The following is a 16,906-nucleotide window of genomic DNA, read 5'->3' on the forward strand; positions in this document are numbered from 1 at the left end:
TCAACAAAATATTTCGATGTAAACATCAAATGTTTTGAAAACAAAGGGGATCTGTTTTTGTTGTTTTCTCTTTTATCTAATTTTTGTATCCATTTTGTCTGGGCATATTAAATGGTAAAAATATTTATAAGATTTGCACTAGGTGAATCTTCTTAAAAAGAAAATACGGAAGGCCACAGAGTCTGGGAATATTAATATCTTTTTAATAGATTGATCCCCTTGATTTCTTATTCTGGAGTAAAGGTACAAGTTTTTCCATGAAAATTAGACACACAAATCATCTGACACAATGTATGACAGATGGACAATGGTTGATGGGAATTTTGCTTTAATGCACATTGTTCATTGTAATTTTGGCCAGCTTAATGAACTGTGAATTAATAATGAGGAGCAACACATTCAACATATTATAGTAATAAAGTGCTTTTATGGACATTTTTCATGTTTCCAGACTTTCTTGGCCACCCTGAACAATTTTAACTCAAAGGATTAAAAAATAATCACTTATTTAACTGTGTTAAAATAGTCAACTTTGAAAAGGATATTTTCCTGTATGAACTTTTTCCTAATTGATTCCATTTTGTTCTGATCAGTAAACTTACCTGAGTAAGCTGCACTATTTAAAAAAAGGGATCTGATAGAGTATTAGATGACATACATGACCATAGTCCATTGTTTTCTGATTCAATGACATAAAGGAGTAAAGGGAAAAATTAATAATTATACATTTTTTAATTAGGAGAATAGAAAAACTAAATTTCTTGTAGAAATAAGCCCAAAGAGTCCTCGTGTCAGCCCCGTTCCTCTTAAAAGACCGTGACGCTGTAATACCAATGGATAATCTGGGAGACAACCAGCTGTCATTAAGATAGATTTTACCAAGGCAAGGGCAATAGGTTGCTTATTAGCAGTGAGAAATCAGTAGTCTTTTAGAAGTGTACCCTTTGGAAAGTGTGAGATATATAATAAATGAAAGCCTTTCATTATTCATTGTTATAAGCCAAATGTAGATTAAATGTACACTACCTTCAATTCAGATATTAAGATATCCTTCCCTCAGTAATTTTATGAGGTAACATGTAGAATGTCAAGCATAGGCTAAGTCATATATTTTATAATCTTTCAAAAATTTTTTAAGCAATGTGTTAACCCTATAATGAATATAAAGTGGATCCTAACTGCATGTCTTAGAAAATGTGCATTTCATAGAATTATTTAAGAATGAATCCTTAATAGCCCATCTTTTTAAGTATGTTAGCTGAACGTTATGATTGTGTAATATCATTTTAGGGCATTACCACATTTTAAGAAATAAAATAATATTCAGAAGCATAATTTTGCCAGAATGTAAAATTTAAAACCAGAAATTTGACTTGTGAAAAATCCTCACATGATTATTGGCCTGTTCAAAAATAAAGCAAACCCCACAAACCTGATGCAAGCTATTATGTGCAAAATAATGTGCTAGTTACACAGCCCTCTGGGAAGTGAATGTGAGTCCGGATGCTTCTTTCTTGGTTTATTTCATTCCTAGAGTACCTTTGTTGCAGGTTTTTCTTATGTTCCCAAAGGAAACAAGTAAGCCATCTCAAGTTTAAGTTCTGTCCTCAATAAAGTAAAAAATGTGCCAGATACCATTTGACTGGATGATAACTAAAACTGGACAAATATTTTCTCTCACTGGAGACTGACAGTGTTTTAGTTGTGCTTAAAATTTGTGATTCTCCTAAAAAAAGGGTACAAATGAAAACTTATGGTTACCAGGAGATAAGGGGGGAAGGATAAATTGGGAGATTGGGATTGACATATACACACGACTATATACAAAATAGATAATAATAACCTACTGTATAGCACGGGGAGCTCTACTCAATACTCTGTAATGGCCTCTATGGGAAAAGAATCTTTAAAAAAAGTGGACATATGTATATGTATAACTGGCTCCCTTTGCTGTACACCTGAAACTAACACAAATTTGTAACTCAACTATACTCCAATAAAAATCTTTTAAAATAAAAAAATAGAGTACTACATGCATTTCTAAGAAATAAACATTATTTTCTTTATTCTTCTAAAATAAATAAAAATAAAATAATGTAATATGTGATTTTCAAGCTAATGAACACCTAAGAAAGAAATTTGAAAATCTACATTTGGAATGTATAATTCTTTTGTTCAGGGGCAGTGACATTCCAAACGAACAAAACTTCTCAAACATGTCCCCATTGAGAGTAATGCTGACAGTGAGTGTCTGGTGGATCTCAGAGGGGCACAACTGATAATATATTTATCATGCTGCCAGTTTGCTAAGTGGTTTCATATTCACTAAGAAAGGCTTGTCAATGGATACTGAAGAATAGATGTGAGGTCTCTGTGAGGTCTTTGTGCCAAGTCTCTGTGTGTTGTCTCTGGGTGAGATCTCTGTGTGAAGTCTCTGTATGAGGTCCCTTTGGAAGGTAGCTCTGGGAAATCTGTTAAATCTGTGCTAGGTTTCTGTCTGAGGGTCTGTGAAGCAACATGAGGTCCCTGTGTGAGGTCTCAGTATGTGATCTCTGAGAAAGGTGTTTGTGTGAGAAGTCTCTCTTGAGAGGTGTGTCTGTGAAGTCTTTGTGTATTGTCTCTGGGTCTCTCCATTTCTTTTTTTCTTTTGGTCTCTCAATTTCTTGTCTTACTGTACCTGATGGAAGACGGAGCAGCAAGAGAAAGGCAAAGGGACTTGATTCTTTCTGTTTTCTTGCTGTTCCATCAGCATCACCTGTCTGTGGCACTCTCCCAGCAGGAGCCAGCGGGGTCCAAGTCCAGCTTCCCCATATTCCCAGAACTCACTTCTGGGTGCCCCTGCGAGCACCCAGCAGCAGCCAGGCTCAGGTCCCAGCCCTGTCAACTCTTTCCTCTGGGTACCGACCCCTCCCACAAGTCCTGGCTCCACTCTCACTGCTCTGCCCATTCTGGAGGCTGCCTTGGGAATTGGGGCCCAGAGGTAGGGCCTGGCTCCAGGGAGAAACCAGGGGTGTGAGCAGTCCTGTGCTCACTCTGCCCCCTCCACCCCAGGTCACAGCATTTCCACGTGTTGAGGGGCCTGACAGGGATGGGGGATGGGGTCCATTTCTGTTGTCATCTGGATCAGGGGCATCAGCTGGAACAGAAATCTCCACAATGAGAAACACACCACCTGGAGCTGTGTCCACCATGCGCCCTGCACATGGCAGAAAGCACCAAATCACTCTAGAGAAATTCTTCCTCTTCTCCCTGCTCTTCCACATGGATGGGGGTCAGGAGACAAGAAAAGCTGTGCTAGAAGCAGATCAGTGGAACACCCCTGGATTGCACCCTGCCCCATCCATTTTGCCAGGTCACCTCCACACCACCACAAATCCTGTCTGATTGCTTCTTCACCTGCCAGGCTCTGGGGTGATCAAGGACTGGGAGACAGGCAAGGCTTACTACACAATCACAGGCCAGTCCCCACCTCTCCCCTGGAGCAGTCCTTGGGCCATGTGTTTATGTGAAGGTCACCAGACTAGGAGTCACATCCCAAGTTCCCTAGTCCTGGCTTTTACACCTATTGTTAAGTTATCCTTCCTAAAAGTCAAGAGGTGATGATGTGTAAGCTTATTAAATATAGTATTAAGAGATTAACCTTCCCTGACTTGCTTTACTTCTATAAGTTTGACCTTCTGTTTTGACCTAAAGGTGGTTTCTCTAGGTCTGTGATCTTAGAGTTGGAATAGGGTAGAGACCCTGGGGTGGGGTCATGATGAGCTACTGGACCCTTAACTTTTCCTCCCCTTGAGGCCTTTAGATGGTGGTTGTATGTCAGGGGGCTGCTCTTTCAGAACTGCACATTTATGGGAATCTGGTACCACTTTGCCTCCCTCCTTCGATCCAGGGATTTTTCTACACCTACGTCCCACCCTAAGTTCACAGTGTTTGACCATCAGATAGTTACTACCCACAGTCACACCCCTATTCCATTCATCCAAAACTCCTTCTCTGGGGTTAACATAGAGTGGAAGGTAGGTGACCCATGAACATAGCCATTCATTTATATGGGGTTGCACTCAACACAGCCCTCAGCAGCCTCCCTGATACTCCCCCCACCTACACACACAGAACTGGAAATGCCATCCTTGCTGCTGCTCTAAAGTCTAGGAAAAACAGAGGTGGGGGAGGGTGATGCTGTACATTTTATTATGCCTAAGCTAAAAGGGGTTCATAGGGCATATCTCAATCCCAGCCTTCATCAGAGAGAGAAGGAACTCTTAAGAGCAGATGTTGGATATTCCCTACCAAGAGATCCAGGGGCAAGATTTCTCCCGTTTCTGAACTCAGAGCCCATACTCTATTCCCCCCAAACTTCCATCCACTTGGCTCTGACACTTCCTGGAGCCTGAATTGCAATGTCCGGCCCTATCGTGTAAACCTATCCACTACAGTTGCATAAAGTTCAAAGTAGCATAGAAGAAGGAGAAAGACTGGTTGAACCAGATCCTTGGGTGTGGGCTTCATAGGTTTTTCCCATCTCATTGTTAGAGTAATTTTGGTTTGTGTAATGACAGTATCATAAGGTGCAATGAAGGGACACGAGACAAGGAGCAAGCTTGTGATGCTACTGTCCACTTCCCTCCATGCCCCTCCCTTCTAGAAGACAAAGTGCACAGCACAGACAGCAGCCATTACACTATGCTTTTATTAGAAAAAAGTATATGTATATATATATATATATGTATTGGGGAACATTAAATATCTTGGATGTGCTAATGAGAAAATCATTTTCTCTACATGGACTGAATTTTTACTTGGAGACATGTTTTCCTACTAAAGGGAAGACTAAAGAAGGATTTTACTGTCGACCAGGCAAGACACCTCCCCAAAGATGACAATGCCTTGGACAGTAGTGTTGATGGCAGGCTGGGGCACCTGGAATCCTTGGCCCATACTGGCAGGTACTAACTGGAAACAAACTCTTCTTGGGGGGCAAGGATGGGAGGCACCTTAGGCCCAGCTGCTCATCGTCGAACCTTACACTTTTCAAACTATGTTGGTGTCTGACTTCCCTTTCCCTGATAGGACAACTCTGGCCCTTGGAGGTGGCTTTATGACTGCAGGCTGTAGAACCCATCATTCTCCCTTGCTCTGGGTAGGAGGTAAGCCTATGGCAGCCGAAACCCCCACATACTGGGACTTGGAACTCCAGTCTGTGTTCGTTTAACTTTGTGGCATGAAGTCCATGGTGAATCGCTCTTTTTTCTTCTACGATCTGTCCAACAGCTGTCATGCCTGCCCGACCCTCAGCAGTCCCACTCTTCAAGGTTGATCTGCTTTTGACGGATCCGTGACTCTGGGCAGTGGCTGATATGGGCTTTTTTTTTTGCAGAGCATCTCGACCATTGACTTTTTTCTTGGGGAAAATCCACTTTAAAAATAGCCTCATCCTTTTTCTGAAGAGGCTTTCTGGAGGGCTATGTTTCTTCTCTGGCATGAGCTGGAGACATCTGCTCCCAAGAGAGTCTGTTATTCCCCTGATCTGGGCAGGGCGGCTCATACTTCCAGCTTGAGAGGTCCCTAATTCTTTAAACCTTTCTTCATGCTCTCCTGGTTTATGCCTCCTACAGTCCTCTCTTTTGTAAGTAGGGGCAATCATCTTGCTCTGGCTCTTCCATGAGTCTTGGAGTTTTGAAGTTTTGGGCTCCTGCTGCCCTAGGTGGCTCCTTTGGGCTTCCACAAGGCCACTTGGCTCCTGGGAAGCTAACCTGTCTCTGGTGGGGACTCTCTGGGGATGGCACTGAGGCACCTGAGAAGCCAAGTTGTCTGCAGCAAGGAACCTGTGTTTGGGAAAGTCCTGAAGCTGGTTGTCTGACTGTACCTTTACTTTGGAGTTAAACTCACTAGCAACCTCCATGTTAAGGCATGGCTCACCTGGATGTTGGAAAACAGACAGTCTAGGTAGTAGAAAACTTCTACTGGCCCCTGGCGCCTCTAAACTCCTCATATGTACATTTGTGGTTTGGGATTTTGTCAACACTTTGGTTTCCAGGATAACACTAGACTGTGGTTGAAGAGCAGGAGACTCCTTGGCCTCCACAGCCTCCCTGGCCTCTTCACCTCTCAAAGATTGGGATCCTAAGTTCACCTCCATCACTGTTACCCTATGGCAGGGGTCTCGTGAGGCCTGACCACCACTCTCCTCTCTTGGCTCATTCCTGACCGTTGCTGAAATTGGACCTGGCTCTAGGCTGTCCCTCTTGACCCATTCCACACTCTCACTCTTCCAGGTTCTGCCCACAAGGCTGAGTGTGAGGGACTGAGAAGGTGGCCTGCCCTCCTGTCCAGTCAGAGAAGCCTTTGAGGGCCCATGGTAGTCAATAGATGGAACCGCTCCCAGGGTACTCTGGATTTCCTTACACACAGTTGAGGGGACAAGGAGAGGCCTCTTCAGGGTAGGAACTGACTCTTCTGTTATCACCTTATCTCCTGAATGAGCCCGAGGAGGTTTCTCCAGGAACTCAGCAAACTTGACTGTTGAGTGGGACCCAGACACACAGGTGGCTGAAGGGGAAGTGGCAAACTGCAGAACGGTGGAGGGTTGGCACTTTTTCGACTTAAAGAGATTTATGGGCTTGAGGACCTTGAGGGGTAGGGTCCACCTGTGCTTTACCCAAAACCTTTTAATATGTGCTTCCAGCACCTCTCGAGTGTCTGGATCAAGGAAGGAAACCCTACAGGAGGTGTTCACGCAGGGTTCCCAACCCTTCAAGCAGTATCTTCCACAGGCTCCAGCAGGCACGGCTTTGCACGTCTCACCAGGAGGGTCTTGACATGAGAGCTGATGAAAGTTGCCCTTGCCAGGAAGCCTCCCCAGGCAGCTGTAGGAGAGCAGATGGGGCCAGGATGGCCGGACAGGACAGGCAGGGGTGGGCACCTGCAGCCCAAGAACCCTCCTCTGCCCCCACACTGACTTCATAATGCTCCTGCTCTCCCTCACCCTAGGGCCTTAGCCACACCCTCCCATGGCTCCCCCTCCCAGGGCTGGGGTCACATTATAGGCTCTGGGAGGAAGGACGACCCAGGAGAGAAGGGGAAAGGTTCTTTACCTTTGCAGAAGTGAAACCAGGTCGTGAGTCCCCTCCAGTTCTTCCAGGAAATCTCTGCAAGCTGGAAATCAGGAGACTGGGTCATGGTGGTGAAGGCAGAGGCCTAAGAGTCTTTCAGGAGGCTGAGTGCAATGGCCCTTTAAGGGAAATCTTTGGAGGATTAGACTCTGGAGCCCAAGTATCAGTGTCCAAGGCCACATGTCCCTGACAGTGATGGTAAGTCTCACTTGAAAAGGGTTTGTCCTTTGCAAAGTGCTTCCACGTTCATTAGGCTCTGTTAATTAGGCTCAGGCTCTGTTTCCTGAGGAATAAGCTCTGCCCCTGGCATCCTCAGAGACCGTGAAGCTGGGCCCTCAGGATTAGGAGAGATGGAAGCTAACTCTCGGGTCGCGCAGGGCTGAATGGCAAAGGCTTACCTTTCAAAGATCCACTTTTCTTCCTACTCCTGCTCCTCCCCTTCAGCTTTACTTGATGCTGAGAGATAAGAAAAAGTGAGGGGCTAACACCCAACTCTCACTGTCCTCTATCTAGGCAAGCTGTGTTCATGAACAACATGACTTTCTACATTTAACTAAAACTCTGTGGGGTTTTTTCCCCTTTTACTTATTTTTAAAGTGGATAACAATATTTTCAGTTTTTCTTCTTTGAAGAGTGCAAAGAATTTTTTTTTTTGGGGGGGGTATGCGGGCCTCTCACTGTTGTGGCCTCTCCCGTTGCGGAGCACAGGCTCTGGACGCACAGGCCCAGCGGCCATGGCTCACAGGCCCTGCCACTCCGTGGCACGTGGGATCATCCCGGACCGGGGCACGAACCTGCGTCCCCTGCATTGGCAGGGGGACTCTCAACCACTGCACCACCAGGGAAGCCCAAGAAGGATTTTTTAAGTTTTGATCACCATAGATTTCTTCTGTCACTGTTCCTCTGATCAAGAAACACACACATTCTCAGACCTAAATGCCCACGTGAGCTTTGTCAGATAGGATTCTGCTTCCCAAGGCCAGACCTCCACTCCAGCCTCTTCTCTCAGGCTCTCAGGGGCTCAGCCCCAACACAGAGGAAGGTCTCACTTGAGACACCCGCTGTGGGAAGGTGGCTGGTGAACCAGGGCTCAGGGGTCAGCCTTCCTGCAGAGATTGAACTCTTCGTAATCCAGTCCTTAACCATTAGTCACTGCATTTGGGACTTGCCCTGGAGCCCTCTACCATACCTGAACTCCTGGTCTAAGATCTTAGGCTAGAAATCCTCATGCCCACTCTAACCCCTCTCTGGCCTGGCTTTTCCCTAGAAGGATGATGTTCTATACTTTTCTGAGAGTTCCCATCTCAGGAGTCTCTCTACGTGGTTTAGAAAAGTGGAAATAAGAATAAGAAAAAAAGAGAGAATCTCTGCTGGGATTAAGCCAAAGGTTTCTTACCTTCCTGATGTTTCTATGTTTCCTAGGTGGTGCTAAGAATAGATTACTCTGGAAGCAGTGGAGTAACATTAGGAAGAGCCCCAGTCCACACAGGAACCCAAGGATGATATCAATCACCCAGGAAGTTGGGCTGGAGCTCAGCCAGATCGCAACAATGTCTTTCAAAGAAAAGAGATTCTCCATCTTCTGAACTGCATTGCTGCCCTCAGGCAACAGAGCACTGGGAGTTCACTTGATGGCAGAACCCCAGGCCTGCATCACAGAGCTGTGGCCTTGTCACAAAGGGCTCCTGAGTTTGGGGGGAGGGGCAATAAGAGAAATAGGCTGAATCACTGCCCCTCCTTCCCATCCACACCCACAGACACCTGCACCCTCCTGGGGCTTCCAGATCCCTCCTTCCAACTACTCTCATCCTGTCAGAGAGACCTTAGCCAATTTTCTCTTCATTCCATCTGGAACCTGGTTCCTTCATCCATTAGAGACCTTTACTTGAGGCCCACCAACTTGATAACTCTTGAACATCTTAAGCTGACCCTGGAAGACTGGCTGTTTCACAGACATTTTTACTCAGGATTTCCTTTGTCCTCAGCTCCAACTTTCCCACATCATGTATGTGTCTTGTGTAAACCCAGGGATAGAACTTGAATTTCTTTTACACTTATTTAGTTTTGTGAATTTTGAATAGTGTATGTTTTGCCTCATTTTCTATCAGAGGGAACTACACACAAAAATTAAAATAATTTATTTTTCGAAATTCATAAGTATGAAAGAAGTATAAATAGTTATGTAATAGGGAAGAACAAATCTGCCTCCACATGAGATCTTTTTTACTTTAATCTTTATGCTTTGTTGCCTGAGCTAACTCTGTCCATCCCTGTGATCCAGGCTGGCTCTGCACTTTTTGTAAAACAATGTTGCCTAGAGCCTGAAATATACAGGATAGACTATTTCTAAGGCTCTGACTTTTAAGAGCCCATTCATGGAGATAAAAAGTTGCAGAACAGAGAATAATAATTGTTTTCTTGGAGGTTTACAGGAACACATGACCTGACCAGGATCTGACCCATCTGGCCAGCCTCTAGAACAAAGGATCCAACACCAAGATATTTGCAACAATTAGTCATGCCCCTCCCTCACCTTGCCTTTAAAAAGGCTTTGCTGAAAGCCTTCAGGGAGTTTGGGGTTTTTCCTGGGCATGAGCCACATGTCTTCTTGCATGGCACTGTGTAAACCTTTCTCTGCTTCAAACTCTGATGTTTCCGTATTTAGCCTCACTGTGCATCAGGCACACAGACTTGCATCTGGTAACAGTTAAACCTTCAAATGATGTTTTTGTAAGTTTATAGTGTTTATAATTCTGGAGTTAGTAAATCTTTAAACTGCACAAAAACTTTTGGGACACACTGCAAACACGCACACACACACGTACTCATGTTCCTTAACCAATCTAGTACTTTCAAATCCAATAATCCATAATTTTCTACTTAAAAAAAAATCTTTCATATGTTGTCTCAACCCAGCTTCTTAGTTTGCAATGATAAGACAGCCCCCACTCTCCAGATAAATTTTGAAGTATGTGGTCTTAGTCCATTAGGGCTGCTGTAACAATGTACCACAGACTGGGTAGATTAAAGACAACAGACATTTATTCTCACAGTTCTGGAGGCTGGGAAGCCCAAGATCAAGTCACCAGTATGGCCACCCCGTAGTGAGAGCTCTCTTCCTGGTTCACAGCTGGAGCCTTCTCTCTGTATCCTCATATGATGGGAGGAGGCTAGAGATATCTCTGGAGTCTCTTTTATAAGGCACTAATCCCAGTCATGAAAGCTCATAAGCACTTTTGCACGGCCCCGCCTCCTATCTTTAAGAGGTAGGATTTCAACATGTAAATTTTGAGAGAACATTAACATTCAGACATGTGCACTCATTCTATACCCGGAAGCTAGGAATGGGTTAGGGTGAGCCAAGGTCCTGACCCTAAAGGGCTGTAGGGTGAAGAGTAGGACTAGGGGTCAAACCCTTGGGGCTGAGCCAGGTCTTGAGCAGCCTCTTCAGATATTCCTAGTGTGTTATGGATGTATTCTCTTTTCTGAGTGTGCCTTGCCTTTCCTGCCCCATCCTCCCAGGCCCCTGAAGCTTCAAGTCCAGCCTGAACCATATAGAAAGGGAGCTTTGAGTCTTACACAAAATTCCCTTATGACATCCCTTAGCAGTAACACAAGATTCACTGAAGGATTCACATGGTAAATATGTCTTAATGCCCCATGAGGGCTTTAAAATAATGTGTATTCTCTGCTTGTTGGTCATAATTTTATACAGTTTTAGTGGGAACGTGGGCATGTGAGTTTATTTGGCTATATTGCCATGAATGTGCACTTTCACAAACATATCTCCTACATCTACTCTTTTTCCTACAGTCTTTTCCTCCCATATGATATTCTCACCTTAATTCAACCTTTTATCAAAATTTAGACCTAGGTCTGTCACCATGTGGACATGCTTTGTAACAAAATAGCTTCAACCGAGGAGGTCAGTGGAAGGCCTGGACCAGCTATCTTGGTTCCATGATAGTAAGCAAAGGATCGCAAACTACCATGTTAAGCTTAAGCACAAAGCAAAGTTGATTTAAGCATAGGTACACTCTCAGAGAGGGAGAGAGAGGAGAGAGAAAGAGCAGGCTGTTTCTGAGAACAGGCTATTTCAGCGAAGTGAAGCAAGCCCAAAGCAAAGTATATCGAAGCAAAGGTACACTCTCGGGATGGGGGGGGGATGGGTGTACTGTTTCTGCAAATTGAAAGCAGCATTCCTATAAAGGCTTACAAGCGCTTTTTTTTTTTTTTTTAAAGAAGATGTTGGGGGTAGGAGTTTTTATTAATTTATTTTTGCTGTGTTGCGTCTTCATTTCTGTGTGCGGGCTTTCTCTAGTTGTGGCAAGCGGGGGCCACTCTTCATCGCAGTGCGCGGGCCTCTCACTATCGCGGCCTCTTGTTGCAGAGCACAGGCTCCAGACGCGCAGGCTCAGTAGTCGTGGCTCACGGGCCTAGTTGCTCCGCGGCATGTGGGATCCTCCCAGACCAGGGCTCGAAACCGTGTCCCCTGCATTAGCAGGCAGATTCTCAACCACTGCGCCACCAGGGAAGCCCCTTACGAGCGCTTTTAAGGAGCATTTGGCAGAGAGGCGGGGGTGAGTGACAAGGATCATTATTTGATTGACAGTCCTGAGCTATGTAACAAGTTTTCTGCTGCGCACGCTCTCAAGGGATGGCATATTTGTGTGAATAATTTTTAAAGACTATTTCTCTTTTTCCAGCTCTGATTTTTATTTCAGAGGACTGACTCCTGAAAACTCGGTTTCCCAGGATTCACTGGCAACTAGCTTCCAATTAATTTTGAGTAAAGGAAGGACTGGTGAGAGTTTGGAAGAAGGGGATAGGGGAGAACCCAGAATGCCCTCTTTCTTTGAGTTGTACATACAACTGAGGCTTCGTCTCCCTCATGCGTCCAATTCCTGCTCAAGGGCTTCTCCCTCCATGTCCCCAGCACCCACCAGCAGTCTCTTCATTCATTACAGTTCTGCTTAGGGGATTCAGTCTTTCCAAACTCTAGGTTGCCTTCCTAATTCATTTGACTCCAGCTTTTATAACTTTTGAAACAAGCTCCTTTTATTAAAATCTACTTTCTAAACTTCCTGAAGCAGATTTCCTGTCCTGCATGAGTAAACCCAGGAAAAAGATGCTCAAGATGGGACTCTGGAATAAGGTTTTGAGCTTGAATGTAGTAGTGACTCCATTGCCAATGCAAAGACAAGTGCTTCTTCCGAGTAGTGGAAGCAATAAATAAATTACCAGCAATATTTGCTTTGAACATATTGCCAGTTGAAGACAATACTTTTACATCTCAAGAGGCAGCTGATTTTGTCTATTACAGCAGTAATAACTATAAGCACCACGGGGACCATTAGCTGCTTCTTATAGCACCAGAGAGCTTACAAAATGAAAATGTTTACACTTAATGTTAAAAGATGTTAGGTGTTTAAACTCTCAGATCGAGGCATGGGAAGACACAGAGAGCCACACTGAGGGCCTTAAAATTTTCTCATGTCTTATAGCCACACAGCAGACATGGCTGAGGATCAAGTTTCAAATCTAAAAGTGTGAGTTGCAGAATTAAAATGCAAGTTCAAGGTACATCTGTGCTAAGTCTCACAGATTAATATCAGGACATTGATCAGGAAGAGCTGGGTATTAAGATAAGGATATATTTAGTATTTAGGATAAGTGCAGGTAGGCAGGCTCAGATTAATAGGAAAATTTTTAACCCAAATCTTCCTGTGGTTTCCTCGCCAAAGGAAGCCACCCTTCTTCCTCCCCATTTGAGGAAACTAACCTTCCCTTACTTAACATATCTCTAAAGACCTTATCTAAATAGGTTAGTTTTCAAGGAAATTTCTACTTTTCTCAAGACCCATCCACATCAGCACTTACTGCATCCTAATAACTACAGTCAGATTCCACCAGGCCCCAGGAGGCAAGTATAATGTCCACCCTGGTAGGAGTTAGCATATATATCAAAAGAAATGCTATATCCTGCTAATTTGTATCAGCAGAAACCTGTAGAATGTGTGTGTGGCATATGGTTTTTTGGGTTTTTTTGTTTGTTGTTTTGCAGTACGCGGGGTTCTCACTGTTGTGGCCTCTCCCGTTGCGGAGCACAGGCTCCGGACGCGCAGGCTCAGTGGCCATGGCTCACGGGCCCAGCCACTCCGTGGCATGTGGGATCCTCCTGGACCGGGGCACGAACCCGTGTCCCCTGCATCGGCAGGTGGACTCTCAACCACTGTGCCACCAGGGAAGCCCTGGCATATGTTTTACAAGTGCTAGACTGAGAAAGATGGAATATAAAGTTGGAAGGGGGTGAATTTATTATAAAGAACATACCTGAGATTCAAAGTATTAGCTCTAGCTGATGGAATTGGCTCTAATCGTTGGCTTGTTTGGCTGACTGATAAATAGATTCAATAGTCAGCAACATTCAAAGAGGGCAAGATGCCATAATTTACCTGACAGAATGTAGACAAAGGAATCCATGTACTTAAAATGAGAATGTTGGAGTGGATTAATTATGTAAAACCCACTCAACTATCCCACAGTTATGCCCCCACAGAGGTCATCGATAACATTCTTCTTCAAGACATTAAGACATTCTTTGATGAGAGAAATACAAGCATCCTTGAAAACCTCTGTGGCATCTGTCTTCTGTGGGCTAAAGATGACAATGCGGGATAGCACCAATGAAATGGCCCCCATGCTTTTAACAGGAATATGGGTTACAGAGTAGCAGAGGTTAAGTGGTGGCATTTAATATGAGAAAGAAGGTGAGTGCAATTATCATAAAGGTCAGCAGGGCAGAGTGGCAGTATTTTGACCCAAAGTGACTTCCAGCAGTAACAGATTAATCACATTTACACTGGGAATTACATTGATGAGCAGGCTTGAACTGTATAAATGAAAATAAAATTCAAGCACAATGAGCAGAAACCTGCATTGATTTTCCAGGAATGAAAATTACAGCTTCGCCCAGACCTAAACCAGAGATCAGGTGGCTACAACAGCTTCAGAAACTTTGCTGCAAAACTGTCAAAAGTATAGAGTGTGATTTTTTTTTTCTCCAGGTCTACCTCAAAGGGGTTTACAATTTTCCAGGGGGAATGTTTAGAAAGAAAAGTGGAAAACTCAGAATTTTTCAGAGATTATTAAGATAAATTTACACACCTGAGGTTCCAAAACATCACTGTGGTCTTCAGGTCATAATAGGGCTTATGGAAGCCATGTGATAATTGGAATTTTGACACAAGTTCACCTCACTAGAAATCCTGTGCAGTGACCTACACTATATTTCCCCATATCTGAATATATTTTTGGAGTACACATACTTGGAAAATGACAGAACTCTCAAACAACATAAGTGCTATTAAGAACGGCTGCTGCCTGACATCCATTAGGATAGCTATTATTAAAAACAATAATAAATAAAAAGTATTGGCATGGATGTGTAGAAATCTGAACCCTTCTCCATTGCAGTTCCTCAAAAAATTAAACAGAATTACCATACGATCTAGCTATTCTACTTCAGAGTATATATCCAAAGGAATTAAAAGCAGGGACTTGAACAGATGTTTGTAATTTCATGTTCTTAGCAGCATTATTCACAATAGCCAAAAGATGGAAACAACCTAAATGTCCATCAACAGAGGAATGGATAAACAAAATGTAGTATATACATACAATGGAATATTAAATGACCTTTAAAAGGTAAAAATTCTGACACACACTACGATACAGATGAACTTTGAAGACATTATGTTAAATGAAATAAGCCAGAACCGAAAACACAAATACTGTGATTCCAGTCCTATGAGGTACTAGAGTAGTCAAATTTATATAGACAGATAATAGAACGGTGATTGCCAGGGTCTGGGTGCAGTGATGAATGGAGAGGTGTTGTTTAATGGGTAGAGAGTTTCAGTTTGGGAAGATGAAAAAAGTCTGGGAGATGAATGGTAATGATGGTTGCACAACAACGTGAATGTACTTAATGCCACTAAATGGTACACCTAAACATGGTTAAGATGCTAACTTTTATGTCATGCATATTTTGCCACAACTGGAAAAAAATACATAGGAAGGGCCAAGTGGAAGCTCCTGGAACTGTCCTTACATGAAAACAATACCAAAAAATAGCAATAGCACATATCTGGGGAATTTGCAGAGACTAAAATAACCATGCAGATGGTAATCTCCATCACCTGCCCCATTTAAATAATCTGTTTGGCCTGTAAAAAAGGCAAATAAGTCATGGACAATGATTGTTGATTATCATACGATAATGAGGTACTAATTCTAATCAAAGCTGCTGGATTTTATGGGCCTTTTTTTCCTGGAACAAATCAAAACATCTCTAACTCCTGATATACAGCTATTGATCTGGCGAATAGTTGTCTCCACATCAAACAGCAAAGGTAATGGAGCAGTTCACTTCTATCTGACAGAGACAGAAGTACACTCAAACTCTGTCTTACTTGAGTGCTATGCCAAGTCTCCCGATGTCTATAATATTATAGTCCATAGGGAGATTAGTCATCTGGATATCACAAAAGCATTATGATAGTCCCTTGTATTGATGAGTTTATGGTGATTGGACATGAGAAAAAGTAGGAAGTACTCAAGTTGTGTCAGTAAGATACATAGATGTCAGAGTGGGAAATAAACTCCATGAAAATTTAGGATGTCAAATATATCACAGCCTAGGTATGATAATGCACACAAACAGAAACCAACCTCCAGGAAGCACTGAAGATCGTGTTGATTTGTTTTTAAGATGGAGGCAGCACACAGCTAGGATTCCGAACGATTTGTTACACACTCCCTTTCCTAAATCCCATTCCTGATAGTGACTGCTCTTTCCTTTTACCTCTTCTCTCCTGTCCTCACCCTTCCTTTATTGTTCCCTATCCTTCTTACCCCTCTGCCCTCTTTCATTCTTCCTCATAGAGAATAACCTGGGCTATTCTTTATATTCTTTACATTCTTTATATCTCTCTCCCGTCCACCCCCCACCTCAACAAAGGCCTTGTACCAACTAAGAAAGGAAACATTTCAAGTCTTCAGAGTATTGAGAGGAGAAAGGTTATGGGGAAATAGCAAATCCTGACAATTTAAATATTCTCTATGTATCACGTAAGTATATTTATCGTAAATAAATTCATACATGCAATAATAGTACAAACAGAAAATATTCACAAGCTACCAGACTGCCAAATTCTGCATGAGATACAAAATCACATACCTATACTATCTGCTTTTCAATTTATAATTAAAACCACGTTACCTCAGAATTTTAAAAATAGCATTTTGATAATTATAAAAAAAATTATAACTACATTAAAATTTTAAATTTCTGCACTTTTAAAGACACCATTAGAAAATGAAAGGGCAAGCCACAGATTAGAGAAAATATTCATGAGATATAGATATAGATATAGATATAGATATATACATAACATAGACTGGCATCCAGGATATGTAAGATGATCTTACAACTCAATAGTGAAGTAGTATTCGGGGGAAATACTACTTCAGAATTATAAGAAACAAATATTTGTGTTTAAGCCACCCAGCCTATAGTATTCTTTATTGAGATATAGTTGAAATATAACATTATGTAAGTGCAAGGTGTACACTTGTTGGTTTGATACATTTGTATATTGCAGTATGATTACCACCAGTAGCATTAGCTAACACCTCTATCATGTCACACAATTATCATTTCTTTTTTTGTGGTGAGAATAATTATGATCTAGTCTCTTAGCAACTTTGAAGTTTATAGTACAGTATTGCTG

At 42.8% G+C, this 16,906-nt stretch overlaps 1 protein-coding gene across 1 annotated transcript; it reads right to left on the reverse strand.

Annotated features, from left to right (window-relative positions):
* Positions 1-4,736: 4,736 nt before the first annotated feature.
* On the reverse strand, positions 4,737-13,814 carry LOC132491666 (putative spermatogenesis-associated protein 31C1). Its single transcript, XM_060100500.1, has 4 exons — positions 13,656-13,814; positions 7,511-7,568; positions 7,095-7,155; positions 4,737-6,866 (listed from the first exon to the last, which is right to left on the reverse strand). Exons 1-4 carry the CDS (start codon positions 13,812-13,814, stop codon positions 4,844-4,846), a joined length of 2,301 nt encoding a protein of 766 aa, XP_059956483.1. The 3' UTR covers positions 4,737-4,843.
* Between the last annotated feature and the right edge of the window lie 3,092 nt (positions 13,815-16,906).

Source organism: Mesoplodon densirostris, chromosome 6 (genome assembly GCF_025265405.1).
Source record: "Mesoplodon densirostris isolate mMesDen1 chromosome 6, mMesDen1 primary haplotype, whole genome shotgun sequence".
Lineage (NCBI taxonomy): Eukaryota > Metazoa > Chordata > Mammalia > Artiodactyla > Ziphiidae > Mesoplodon > Mesoplodon densirostris.